General features: G+C 42.5%; 1 protein-coding gene across 2 annotated transcripts in view; it reads right to left on the reverse strand.

The window, feature by feature from the left end:
• vav3a (vav 3 guanine nucleotide exchange factor a) overlaps positions 1 to 7435 on the reverse strand; it is an 88891-nt gene extending 81456 nt beyond the window's left edge. For both annotated transcript variants that reach the window (XM_075453104.1, XM_075453103.1), the window contains exon 1: positions 7018 to 7435. In XM_075453104.1, coding sequence (XP_075309219.1) covers positions 7018 to 7224 — 207 coding nt within the window. In that variant the 5' untranslated portion in view covers positions 7225 to 7435. The remainder of the gene's footprint in view (positions 1 to 7017) is intronic.
• Between the last annotated feature and the right edge of the window lie 7760 nt (positions 7436 to 15195).

Raw genomic sequence — 15195 nt, forward strand, 5'->3', positions numbered from 1 at the left:
TTCACATGTAGGTATGACATTGTCCTTCGTCCTCATCCTTTGTATGCACTGTATTAGGCATGTATCGAGTCACAACTATTTGTTTTTATCGACGTAACTCTTTCCGAATGTCTGTCGCTTAACACAAACAAGGCCTTTCGCATTTCCAATCGACAGCAGCCCCCCCCCACGCATCACTTCCACCCTGACTCACTCAGAACAGGAAGCCTTACAAATAACTGTCCCGGCAGGAAAACATATGAGGTTCATAATCTCCTCAGCAGCAGAAGGCTTTATCCAAGTCCTTTCTGGGGTTCAGTCACACAAATATATTAGCACATGTCTTATTCACACAAAGGTATATGCGGCCACGTTCATTTCTATTCATCCAGCTGAGCTTTTAGTATGTCTACCAGGACACACACAGCTGCCGGTTGTGTCTGTGGTTGTATCATCAATATGTCGATCTACGACCCCTGACTGCTCATTGTGCTCACAACAGCATCATTCCCACCTCGCTGACAAGGGGGAAAAACTGCTGTTATTGTTTGTTAAAGACACCCATCGAATGCTCTTAATTATAATGTGTGCTGAGGGTCTCCTCTGAAGTGAGGAACCCTCTAACTACATGTCAATTAAGATGAAAACTGCTTCTTAGAGCTTTCAGAGCACTCAGCAGTGATTAACTGGAGCATCCACGCCAGAGCCGAGTAACATTATAAATATTGATTTAGGTACTTTCTCCACCACTGACTATCTCCTAATAAAATCATTGCATATGTTACCTATAGTTTGATGTGCACTCGAACATAGTCTTTACCAGCTGGCTCTGTTCAGGCTTGTTACCTTGGTGACAGGAGAAAAGGTCGTTTTCCCCGGTGCATGTGTACGTGAGAGACGCAACACGGTCTTTGTATGTGCATTCATGTCACCGTACGAGAAGCCGCTCGTGAACACGCAGGTCTTTTGCGTCGACAAGGCGGAACAAACGGGTACGAGCGCATCCCGCCACGCTGGCTATTGCAAACGGGAGGCCGCGGAGCCTCGCACTGAGGTGGCTGCTGCGGTGTTGCTCGCACACAGACTGTCGCAAGCTTCTTTTTTTCTGAACGAATCAACGAGGGCGGCCGCGCCAGAGCAGCTCGTCCCGGGGCTCACAGGCTGCGTCCTGCACTCCCTCAACTGCATACTAATAGCACACAGACGGTGGTGTGCGTATGATAGGTGAGAATAATCAGAGTCAGGTGTGGTCACTGAAGCCTGACCACGAATTCTTGTCACGCCTTCTTGTTCGTGCAAACTGGCAGATGAAGGAGGCAGAGGAGCTACAAATATGTGCAACAGTTTTCAAAATTTTTCTTCATTTCTGAAAAAGCGGAAGCAAGGTGGCACAATCAGGACGTCCGTCGAGCGTTTCGAAGGTTGCATCTAAAACATATGAGAGCCAGAAAGCTGGACTGTACCCAGACTGTACTCTACAGCCTTTATTCTATTGTGTGGTACTCACTTCCAAGAACAACAGGATGCTTGAAAGTTCAGCTACAGTCTGTTACCTCCACGAGATGATGTCCTAAACCTTTGGCATATAACTATTGCTTTTTATGCACTGTCATTTACAGATTAAGACTCTTCTATAATTGCACACGATCTGAACCTTAAATTTTGCACCTTTTTTTTTTTTACGAGTTGATACAATCTGAGGTCGTAATGAAATGTCTGTGACGGGTTTTGGTCAAAATAACTATTCAAGTTATTCAAGCGGATTGTCTCAGGGGCGTGGAGTGACCCACTCGACTCCAATCTGCCTCTCTCTCCTGTAGTGTATCTTGTACTAAATAACACTTGGAGCACTTTTGTCAGGGCATGAGAGAGCATGCACTAAATAACCTGAGAGCTCAGCCCACACACCGAGCAGATAGAAAAAAATCCTTGAACGGCAATTTTATTCTCAAAGATGTTTCCCTCGTCTACAGCTGGACCGTGGGCTGCTGGTGGGCTACCAGTACCTCTTTCCCGTCACAAGTCATGTGTCAAAACTGGCCCAAGTTGTTAAAACACACACCGCATAATGTAACGGCCGCTGATCGGTTAATAAAACCCCTAAGAGCATAATTCCTCAGTCGTATATCAGCTCCATAAACTCTGAACCTCACAGTCGCGCCATTCTTCCGTATTTTGTTTAAGTTTTTAGCTGCTAACATTAAGAACTTTTGAGTATATCAGCAATATTTCACTGACGTCTTTAAAAACAGCAGTTGCTGATGGTACCTTCGATGGCGAATGGAAAAACAGAATCTCCAACTTTCAACTGGCATAAAACGGCAATTAGAAGTCAGATTTCTTTGTGGGCGTGTGAAGCAAACATGACCGCAAAGTACAAGTAGAGCATTATTAGCTGACTTATTCCTTCAGTGTAAGGAAAGTATCAAATGAAAGATGAGATACGATTTTAACAGCAAAGCAAAAAAGAAAGAGCAAGAGAGATTCAACTTCCCATTTCTGAGATACAGTGAATGCAGCATCATCTGAAATGGAAGTGAGGCAAAGGGGACGAGGCTGATGACCTTGTGGGGTGACGAATGCTTCCCCTGAAAATCTCTACGGCCCACTGAATGTCTCATTTTTTCAGATGCAGAGGGCCCGAAACAAAAGGGCCGGGGTTACGTTTTTGTGTTGGTAGTGACTTCAGACACCCAAATACGTGCTCTCAGGCAAGGAAAAATTTGTTCATAATGCACGACCCCTTGAAACTGTTTGTCCAACAACAAACTCCACGTGCTAACACTTGGGGCAACTTCTTCTCTGTTTTCACGCATAATCACAATCCGTCCATGAGACACAACTCTTTGTTTCCGAGGCCTAAAGGACTTGCCTTCTTGTAGAGAACCTCTGAAAAAAAAAACAAATTAAGACACCCCCTCTCTTTCTATCTCATCCTCCCACACTATCTCTGTCTAACTTTTGTCTCTCTGCAAGAGAGTGACGAGCACGCCTCGGAGCCTTTGAAGCCTGCTGCGTGGAGAGCTCGCTCAGTGAAAACTAGCTTTTCTCTTCTTAGTTTCACATCGCAGAACCTCAGCCTCAGTTTGATAACATATACACATGCGCCATGTATAATGGATGATGTATCCTGCACTATATCTACATGTGTGCTACAGCTGCTTTGGCCTTTAAAAGAGTCAATGTCGGGTCAGCTGAAAGGACACACCTGCGACAAAGCTGCCAAAGTGTATCGTGGAAAAGAAGACGGTCGCTTCATTTGTAAAGCAGAATCTACAGAACAAGAAGGCCGTGCATGATCAGTGGATAAAAGTTCAGTTTCAGGGCTGAGGACATGTAAGCTAACAGGAGAGAACTCTGGATCATGAAGTGTTAAAGGCACATCTACGTTGGTCTGGAATCTGCGCAGAGATTCACATGTTCTCATTTGTGTATTTGTTGCTCTTAGAAAACACTCTCTGCATCTTTGCACTTGTTGAAATTAGGCTCGACTCTTACTCACACTCCTCTTCTCACGTTCACTTTAAGAAAAAAAAAAAAAAAGAAGCAGAACGAGCCTTGAACTCGTTCAGGCCGACTGAAGAGTAAAGTCTTGTTTTTTTTGTTGTTTTTTTTTTGCCCCCGCTGCCTGACGAGGGCTTTTTCTCTTCATTGTGCCGAACATCTTGGCACTTCGGTCAGAGTTTGATCGGGGGCATGTTTAGTTTCGCTTCCTTCCTCTATTCCATTTCCTGATTTCCTGTGCATGTCAAGGCTCACGGCCCCCGATCTGTGTGAGAGGTTTTTCAGCAGCTGGCGGGTTCACTGCAGCACTCTCTCACTTTGAATCGGCAGCTTTTGTGGATTAAAAAAGAATAAATGGTTGGCTTCACAAGTTAAGAGAAGCCGAGGCACATTTCAAGATTTTAATTTCAGTCAAATGACATTTGTGTCTACTTGAAGACCCCAACAATAGCTTATTTCTATCTAAATCAGCAGTTGTTCGTGCATCATTCGCCTCCAAACACTCTTTTTTTTACAGAAGCTACAAGCAGATGGACACTCTGCTGCTAACTTACACAAGCAGGGTTTGAGAGATATTTGCCGCCTTCATTAGAACATTGACCTAAACGTCTGAAGAAACAATGGAGAGACTGCATGCATGTATCACCGCACGGTTTGCTTCCTGCAGCCTGGCAAGCAACAAACAGTTCCTCTTAAAGCTAAACCCCTCATTTCGACGCAGTGAGAAAAAAAAGCAACCACTGATTATGTGGCGTTTTCTCTGGTAGGCAAGCAAAGCGCTGCACTTGCTGCGGTGGGGCTGCGTCTAGACTGTGTAATTGGCTCATGACGGCCCTGTAAAACCCTGATCAAAGACGGGGCGAATTTTTTTTTTGCTGAGCCTCTTGACTGGAACTTTGAGCTCTTCATTGCGAATGCTCGGAGCGAACAAGAGGAAACGTGTGATGTCCACTTCACTCATCTTCGCGCGGGCCTTTCGCATCAGTTTTCCAACCGGAAGGCCGTGGCACCGATCGCCTCGATTTCTCAGTAAATAGAAGGATCCCAGCGACTTCTTCTGATAATTTGACACTTTTTTTTTTTCCCGAGCGCATACCACAGTAAGCACCTAAAACGCAATTAACGCTGAAAGAGAGCGAGAGAGGCAACTCGTCCTGCCTCCAACATCACACATGTGAACTCTCCAGGGTCTCAGATGCATTGTGCTTTAATTAAGCGGCCCACCCCGGCAAAGCACACCAGCCCTCCAGGTCTCTTTATGTCCTCTGAGATGCCTCTGTCGAGGCCAGACAGACTCTTTGTAGCCCCGTCCTTTCACTGCCTTTGTCTTTCCATCTCGTAGGTCCCATGGGTGAGGCCACGGCAGCGTCCCATGTGTTATCACTGGCCAATGATAAAGTAGCTGCCACGGTCCCTCATGCATTATGCAGGTTGAAAGGGAAGCGACTCCTCCCTCAGTTATGTAAATTTAACTTCAGGGACACAGAGGGAGGAAACTTGCTGGGGGTTCTACTGGCATTAATATCAAGTTTCAGAATGAATATTCCATATAAAAGTGGACATTTTGCCACTGATCTAACAGTAAGTAAGCCTATATATGAGTACCTTTAAGTTGTTAAAACTACGTCTTAGTGTTCTGTAGTTGGAAACATAACGTTAAGTACATTGAGAGCTGCTGTGAAAAGGGTTGATCAGGCAAAGAGGGAAATTAGGAAATGAAATCCAAATGCACCATACTGCCAAGCCAAAAACGCCAATTGAAGCATTTGTGCACAGCACACAAGGTCTTGCACGTGCACTTTGTAAATCTATTGGATTCTGCTTGAGCCAACGACTAATGCTAATGCTAATTTGCCTCTAAATGTGGCTTCATCATTGGGTCAGTGTGAGAACGACACCCAGTCATGCGTGAAGCAAAGCCTGCCCATAAATAACCCCCATCTGAGCCCATCCAGGCCAAGCACTCCCCACTAGGAGCGGCAGCTCTGCTGGATGTCATTATGTGACGATGGAAAGAAAACACCAATCTACTCATTCCCCTTTATTTGCAATTACTCAGGTCTTGGCATAGCTTTTACATTAGCATCAAATGGACAAACAGGCCCCTTTTACCGCCCCGATCTAGTGTTGCCTGAAATCTCCGCGTAAACAGATCCTCCGTTGGTTGGTTTCCATTGCCCCTGATGACATTTAAAACCACTACACTGCTTTAAATTGTCGATTTACCCGGTGTGCTATAGTTGCATAGCGGATGCCCAATTTGATTGTGAGCGAACAGTAACTGCATATCATATCGACTGTGCCACCGAGCCATTGGCTTCGGATCGCTTTCTTCCAGGAAACAAAAACGATCCCCTGTCTCCATCAGGCCTGTGGTACATCACATTATTTTATACCTACCTTAATCGCCTGTTTTGAATGAAATGTAAACATCAGGGCATCCATCACAAACTAATATGTGTGTTTGTGTGTGTGTGTGTGTGTGTGTGTGTGTGTGTGTGTGTGTATGTGTTTCGTAGGCAAAGTCTAATCCTTCTGCAGCGGGTCTGCAGACTCAGTAGGTGAGTGTCTACCTCACTGTGTGTTGTCAACGAGCCAGACACCCAGATTCAATGTTATCAAGGCGAATATTAATCTGGTCCTGGCTCAGGCTTTCCTGTTATTGAAGCAGATGGTATCTGACAAACAGGAGCCACATGGCCAAAGCTATTTATCTATCTATTTATCTACCTATAGGGCAAACCAAAATTCCTTTTCTTATGAGACCAAAAGCAAGTGTTCTTGATTACTCACTGAAAAGGCATTGAAGAACACCTTGTTATCCATTCTTTCATTTCATATCAACCGTGCTTCAACGTTACCTCTGAGCTGCAGACTGGACAGTGGTTAAACAGTACCGTTTTAAAAATGTCATAAAACTCCCGACAAGTAACTAACACTCGTCATTTGATTCAAACCATCAGAGAAAATGTATTTTTTTTAACCTTTTCGCTTACAGTCCAGCTGTAAAACAGGGTTTCGTTAACTTTTTTCCTTCCAGGTATGCTAACTGTCAGAAATACTCACGCGACAGAGCAACAATTAGCAGCTCCGCACGATGTTAATGAGCACGTCTGCTCTTTGGCAATGCAAAAAGCACACACAAGAAGAACTGTGTTTATTTTATATATCTATTTATTCATTTTTATTTCGACCAGTGTGCTTTGGTGGCTTCTTATGTGAATCGTTTTTTTCCGCCAAGTAAATACACGCAGTGTGGATGGAGGAGCGTTACGACCAAGGTTTGAAAAAAAAAGTTTAATTATCGTTTAAATATGTTATTAAAATGAGAATAATACGAAGCCGATTTTTTTTACACTGCCACTTTCATGGCGATGAAGTTAAGTCGCGGTCGCGAAAGGAATGGCATGTTTGTCGAGAAGCAATGAAACTTTAAAGCCGGGTCATACTCCCGAAGTCTGGATGCACGCTCACAGCGGTCGCCTTGTGCTTCCAGCGACAGAGAGGGGAACAGACGTCAGGGACTTGTCTTACCTGTGACATTTGCGGACGGAGGTTGATTTCCTTCAGGTTGATGCATTGGGGTTTGAGGTTGTTGAGCAGATGGCACAGGAGGACTCCATCCCGGAGGGTTTGAGCCAAGTCAAATACCTGCGCAGACTCCCATGTCACCCGGTGGCTAGCTGGAAGCACCTTGCAGTTTATCAACCACAGCGCGCATTGCCTCCAGTACTCCATCATTATTCTGCCTTCGCCCGGACGAGCTTTGAGAGGTTCTTCTTAGATGAAAACTGCTCACGGTTTGGTAGTACGCTGCGTCTCAAATCGCGCCCATGACACATCCGTCCAACTGTAAATGCGATGAAAACCGGACTGAACCACGGCGGAGAGCTAGTGGAGATGCGGCCAGCCCCTCCAAGGATGACAGTCCGGCGTAGTGAAGCTGTGGATGGAGCGCGTCCCGCACTCTTCTTCCCTCCCTCTCTCTCTGTCTCTCTTCCCTCCCCCTCACCCAGCTTCTCACCTCTTCCGCTTACCGCACAAGCTAGTTGAGTTGGCAAACACAACTTGCTCAGTAAAACCGAGCGCGCTGTAAAATATAGATTCAAATCTTAAGCCAGACTGCAATATTTAAATTGCCAGCCATGCCATCGTGTAGCCTAAGTTATTTACTGGATGCAAATATCAGTGCTGCACAGAGTTTAATGAGAGAACTGGTCAATTAATCATTGAACTAAATGAGTCCTTTATCTGCTTTATAGACCTGTTTGCCTGCATATAAGCACTACAGTGTTCCACTTCCTACAAAACATGACATTTAAATTGGCTGCTTACTGAAAAAAAAAAAAGAAGTAAGCTGATTTTTGTTTAATAAGAGTGGAATATGCTTTTCCAAGAATATCTTACATGACACAATGTAGGTTTGGTCTTCCAAAGCAGCTTGAGTTGAACTGAAATAAACTTGATATCTTAATTTTGTAGCATATACAATCAAAAGCAGTTATCGGTGACTCATCATTAGTCGCTATTTTAAAAAAACAACTCAATTGTGTTGAGTTATTGCTGTGGGCAGGAATGACCTGTGCCATTCTTTTTCTGAAGGGGCTGAAGAGGCTGAAGAAGCCTCTGACTGAACACGCTTCTTCATTTGATCGCTCTGTTATAAGGTGTGCAGTGTCGTCCATTATGTTGAGCAGATTTTTGCCAAAATTCTGTACATCGTCTGATTCTTATCTATTCTGATTTTGCTATTTCGCTCTCATTAGCATTTGTACGTCTTCCTCATGATGTAGCTAATCAAGCTGGCTACCTGCATTGCTTCCTCTTGAAAATTTAATGACAATAACTTCTGCTTTTACTACTTCTGCGCTCCAATGGTGTCCTGCAGTGACATTTTGATATTTTTATTCCGACATAAGGAAACTGATTACACATTTACAATGGTAACGGTAACGCACTGACCGCATTGTTTCTATAGTTATTCATGACATGTTTGCTCTCTAAAAAGCATATAACATTAATTGTTTCTTGCACGTTCATCTTGCAAATACATTAACCTGCTTGCCATATCACCGAAAGATTTTTGAAACAGCTCCGCTAGTATATGTTGTACCTGAAACTGAGGTTATCTTTTGTTGGTTATTGGTGAATAAAAGGAGGTGGCTGCATGATCTGTATGCTAACTGCTCCTCACTTTGACAGGCATCAAATGAATGTTCCAAATAGGTCAGTAAAGGAGAGGTATGGACGAGTTGGTATGTGCAAGCCGTCTTTCATTTGTCAGTTCATTTTATGGCCTTACACAGAAGTTTGAGCCTACACACGCAGACTGACTGAGAGTATATGATCATGAATATGTAATAGTGGAACTCTTTTTTTTTCCTCTTTCCATGACTCTTCCTAGTTGCACTTAAATGAGGCAATTAAGCTCCAACTGATCAGCTGACGTGACAATGTAAGACTGCCGCTTCCAGGCAGAGCGTGAAGGAGAAGAATTCCACTCCAATGCAAATTAGACGTCAAGCTCCATTAGGCCATTAGAAGCAAAATATTAATGCAGCAAAAAGCTACAACTGTAGAATAAATTAAGAGGAAACACACGCAGTCATGTTAAAAAGAAAGTGCAACCTTTATTTTAGTTGTAATGTTTCATGTGTTCGGACATGATGAAAATTCTAATGTTCCATACCAGGTCTTAACATTGTGGTAATATTCCTTTACATTAACAACAACAACTGTTATGTAGTATTACACGGTGTCATTATTTATTGAACAAAAACTGAGCCTAAATGAAGAGGCAGAGTGCATTAAATGAACTTGAAAATTTTCAAGTTACTGCTGCTAAAGGTGATTCTATGAGTTACCGAACTGTGGGCTGTACTCATTTTTCACACAACGTCTCTGCATTTTGGCTCAGTTTTTGTTGAATGAATAATGACAGTGTAATATATGATGTTACATAACATCATCTATCATGTGGTATGTGTCCACGGTTGTATTTGGCTCGTTTTGAGACTCGGTAAGAGCCAGATGTTTTTTTTATCATAAATGTAAGACCTTGGAACTGAGAGGGGTTATACATTTTGTTCGCAATGGCCATGTGAAAAAGTTCATAGCGGAACAATAAACTGTCAAAGAAAGAGATGTTAGAGTTCAATCTTTATTACAGAAATGTCTGCATTGCATCACTAAGACAGGACTAAGAGAGCATGAGTAATCCGATAAGTGAAAACCAATACAAACCTCAAGGAGGAAAGTGCTGGTAATCACATTAACGGCGCTATATGAAGGTGCTCTTTACTGTATGTGCAGAAATGATGGAAGACTCGAGGAGACGAACAGCACACCTTCCAGATTAATCTCATTTCAATAAGATTTCCCGACATCAAGAGGAAGAACCTTGATGAGAAAATAAGGTTCTAAGTTAAGAACGTGTGCCAATGAGGGCTGCTCAGTGCATTAACATGCGACGACTCGACACACGGGCCTGTGCAAACAGTGCTTTGAAGATTAGTCTCCTTTTTGCAGTTGTACACACTTCTGTGATCCCGAACGGGAAAAAAAAGGCACAGTTCCTCATCCTCAATTCTCCTCTTTGAAATTATGTTGATGATTTGGATGAATGGCAGCTGAAATGTCCCCTCTCTCTCTCTCTCTCTCTCTCTCTCTTTATCTATATCAGATTGAAATAAGGACTTTGGAAAATAGAGGCTGAGTGATTCAGCTTCCAGCTCCCTCACCGGCTGCACACCGGCTGCCATGGCTGGCATAGCAGAGATGACAGGAGAGGTGGCACGCGGCCGAATGCTGGCGTACCTCTCTGCAGCCTTCTCCTCTTTCAATCCCCTTCCCTAAAATTGGACAGCCATGCAGTCTGACAATTATCAACATTCCACTGATTAATGCTATACATGGACTGTAAGGAAACACAGACACACTTTAACTGTTCAACTCTTGGCGGTGATTGTACATATGCAAAAATGTATTTTCTTTCAGCTGCAGTTAGACAACCCTGCTACAAAATCCAGTCAACCGAGGACCTTGGGATGATTTTACGGCTCCCTCTCATTTGCATCAAAACATAGTTTTACTGTCCTCACTTTTCCATCAACGGTTGATGAACCAGTTAAGGATTAACAGTGTGAGCGTCCAAGAAACAGCACGATGATGTCCGACTCTGGCTACATATGGCAGATGTGATCTGACTGCCAGGGCTTTGGTTGTCGTGGGAGGTTTTTTTTTTTTTCCTTTTTATTTTGCTGTCATCTGTCACATAAAGTCAACAATCAAATACAAGCCATAATATTCTTTGAGTCATTGAAGATAAGCAAAAAACAAAGACGTGGGACAAGATGAAGACGGCATAATTACACAGAACATTTCTATTTAAAAGAAGCCTTTATGCCACTCTTAGTGTTTTTGTCTTACTTCCATTCATTTTACTGTTATTTTTACCATGGTTTGTTTCAAAGTGCTGACAGCTATGAAAGTAAGACACAATAATTATGACTAACTCGTACAAGCTTCACCGAATAGCACGATCATCATGAAAAACAAAATTGTACCAAGTGTAATAACAGAATCTGCTCACATTGCATTTTGACTTCACATCATGACTCTTCTGACTTCATAGAGGTCAACAAAAGAATGTATACAAAAAATAGTAGATAAGGTTAACTCTCAAAGTGAGCCACACCAATCTCTTCGTATGCCAGTTGGCAACGTTTAAATCTATGCGTGATTTCACACTGGCTGGCATTGTTGGCTTCTTATATACAGTCTGAGCTTAATTCAAGTTGCAACATCTCAGCAACACTTAAATAGATTGCCATGAAATTGTGTACCAACATCTCTGGTCCGTTCCTCTTGGCATTTTTATAGATCTACCTAACGGACAAAAATAGTGTCCTTCCACGTCCACTAAAGGTCCCCTCGGAACATCTGCCAAAGCTCACTGTGTTGGGTTCTTCTTTACTAACGAGGACTTTATTTGCAAGACATTTGAAATTAGAACCTGCTTCCCTGATGGCAGCTTGGATAGGCTCCTACTTCGCCCGCGACCCTGAATCGATGAGGTGGGTGTGGAATATAAAAGGATGGATGTTGGTTTATAACCAAATAACCACATAAACAATTTAATTCCAGCAGTTTTGATCTATAACTAGTGTGACTCAGCACCTTTCGTCATGCTCAAGATAACCAGTAAACATTTCCCCTGTTTAGCATTAGCACGTTAGCACAACTGCTGCAAGCACATGTTGTCCACGTGTTCCTTTTATTTACGTCAGCTCTGCACACATAATCCATAGTTTTGCTGGAGAAGCAAATGCCAGAAAATCTTATTTCATTTTTTATCATCTTTTTAAGTGTGCAAAGAATTCATGAACAATGACACGGTGACACGTCGCTACAGACCAACATCTCTCACAAGGTAAAACCACTGCTCTCATGCTCTGTGGTGAATCTGGTGGCCAAAGCAGAGCTGAGCTGCGAGAGCAATTTCAGTCCCAGTTGCAAAGTGCTGTCTGATGGTATAACATCAAAGTCTATGACCTAATTACGATTTTTAGGTACCATGAATGTTTTGTTGTACGTTTTTGCATTTATTTAGATAGCTGTAACCCAACAGGGTAGTGCCATAGTATTTGCAGCTGGAAACAAGTTTTATGTCTAGCTACATGTAATATGTGTCAGATTGCTTGACATTTAAAAATGATGTGAAAACCTCTTGACTGAACTTTATCTGGAAAACTGCTTGTACAAATAGACCTATGCAAGAAAGTTTGATATTGTCATGTCTATTAGTTTTGTTAGGTTTTAAGTTCCTGGGTAGTCTTTAGTTTTTTTTGCCATGTTTTCCTTAATTTCTCTTGCGCTGACATCAGCTTCACTCACGTCACCTGTGTTTCTCCCCTCAGCTGCACTCCATCACCAATCACCCTACTCAGTATTTAGTTTTCAGGTTTTTTCATGCACTTGGCCAGATCTGCACCGTCATCCATGCCATTGCCACTCATGTTATAGTCTTAGTCAGGCTTTTGTTTCAAGTTTTATTTCGTGAGCTTTTTGGAATTCCAGCTGTTGTTAGTTTTGTCTGTGGAATAAATCCAGTTTTACGTTAAGTCTGCATTTTGGGTCCTCTTTCTCCACACCACAAACACCGTTTTGATAGATATGCTTGGTATTTTTTTAAATAGCTATCAGAATTTGTTGCCAGTCTATGAAATGTCACTTTTGGCAACAGGAAGTATAAGACAAGTATAATAAATTGTTTATGCAATGACAATTCAGTGTTTGGGTGTTAATTGATTAATTCAAAATTAAATTAAGTAATTAAGATGAGTTATACAACTGATGTGTTCCAGAAATTCTGACTTCCAAGTTGGAAACTTGATGTATAAAAAGTGGTTGAAGTTGTAGTTTGTATATATATATATGTATATATTGTACTTGGAAACAGTAAGGCCAGCTCTGAAGTAAATAAAAGACACAATACACTCCGAATATTTCGCCAAACGGCACTTATAATAAATGGATTTGGAGCCTCTGTGTTAATTTTTCCTGAGATTAATGAGATTTTTCCTAAATAAAGATCAGTCGCACACAAACCAGTCAAAGGGCCATCATGATGGCTTTGTTCATTTTTACAGTCAGTGATGAACCACATCTGTTACCTCCCTGGAATATTTTTAACAGTATTGACTGTTGAAGGATTGGAGGGAGAGGCTCACATCTAGTAAAGTCTACCAAAGAGCTGCTGAGCAGACCTGGACTCGAGCACACACAGTGGTGTGTTTGTGGGAGAGAGACGGCAATGGAAATTGTCAAATCACATAAAGACAAAAACATAATCAATAAATAAAGTATTTTTCTATTCTATTCTATTCTATAATCAAACAATATCAATATGCTTCAATCAAAAGTGGGGGATGGCTCGGGAGCAGAGGGACATGTCCAATTGGAAATCTGGACCAATCAATGAGAGGGCAGCCTCAGGCCACCTGCTTGACAAAAATGAAAGGCTAAAGCATGGTCTGTGTTAGATTGAATCAGCAGGACGGATGCAGTGGGAAACATGCTGCTGTGATGGGCTGTTAGTGCTAGCATGGATTGGGTCAAAGAGCAGAGCTGAACAGGTCTTCTTTGCCCCCGCTGACCTACGCTCCTTTGGCCATCACCCCTCACACAGGAAATACATGTATTCACACAAAAGTTGAAATTTGTAATAAATGTGAGCATAACAGCCACACAAATGAACTGGATACTTTCTAGTTTCATGGTCATATGCAATACATATTTACTTTTTTAAAAACATGTAGAAGTAGCCTCTCTGACTGCTAGCTGTGGCACCATACCATCGAAACTTTTCCAGCTTGAAACACCGTTGATCTTGAGCATGTCGTTGTTCATCTATTTTGCTGATTACAGTCAAAGTCATATTGAGCATGACGGGGGGGGGAAACAGACCAAACATCACACAAAAAGTCACTTAGCAGTGAAACTCTGAAAGCTGTAAGTGCAGCTCAGCATCGTGTCCGGGGCAGCATTCATGCTCTCTGCCTTACACATTGTTCCTTTACAGGTTTTGGCATCCAGTAACAGGTTGTCACCCCCTCCTCTCTCCACAGTCCTGCCAAATGATCAAAGCCCCCCCTCCAAAGCTCAGTTGCCCTCCGAACATGCGGGCGTCGCCACAACATCATCTTGCAATTCTATTAGACTGTAATTCATTCTGCTCATTGTGTCACTTGATCTGGTGACAGCGGCTGATCTATTTATGCTGCTCTTTCATCCCTCTGTGAAGGGCACATCTCCCCGCCAGAGAACGCAAAGGCCCTTCTTTTTCCTGCAGACATGGATCATGAAGATTTATCTCAAGTGTAACAGTGACCTAATGCATTCACGGGAATGACAATATGGTGTATAAATCCCTTATTCGATCTCTGTCTTCTATCATCACATTTTCCTTCATAGGTATGAAGCTTCTGTAAATACAGGCCTTTTCTCACAGTTACAGCATACGCTCGGAAGAAAATCTATTAATATGACCCAGAAGTAACACTGAAAGTGACCCTTGCAGCTCTTGTTCATTGTTTTCCAACTGCTATCGATTTTCTGACCCAAGCCTCAGCACTCTATTTTGCTGTTTTAGGAGGCCAGAGAAGAAAAATCAATGACTTGGGATACCCATGAGAGGCCCGGGATAAGTGGCGGCAGGCCAGGATTAGCATGGGTTCATCTGAGTCGTAGGAGCTGGGGAGGATCGGCTGGGGAACTGTCAGGGTGGAGGCAGTGAAGTGGAAGATATACAAAGGGAGAGCATGACGAATCAAACTGAAAAAGAAAGCCATTTCAGCATTTAGTCACCCCCCTTCCCCCATGCTGAAGTGGAGTTCTTTAAATGGAAATTAACTGATGGGGAAAAAAATTCATCCTTTCTATGGATTTCCAGAAATTATTCGCAGTTTTTTTAAAAGCAGACTGAGATGAAACGCATGGGATTCAATGCAAGAACAAAATGTTTTTTTAAAGGCCCAAGCTCATAAAGTGAGGGGTGTGACCCCCAGTGTTAGGTTTGTAAAATAACATGCTAGATCTGTGTGTGTGTGTTTGCTTCCTCTCAAAGTATCTCATTTTCACTTCTTATTTGTGGCCCAAATCAAGACACACATATCTATATAAAATCACCTTTTTTATATATATAATTAACTG

Source organism: Odontesthes bonariensis, chromosome 20 (genome assembly GCF_027942865.1).
Source record: "Odontesthes bonariensis isolate fOdoBon6 chromosome 20, fOdoBon6.hap1, whole genome shotgun sequence".
NCBI lineage: Eukaryota > Metazoa > Chordata > Actinopteri > Atheriniformes > Atherinopsidae > Odontesthes > Odontesthes bonariensis.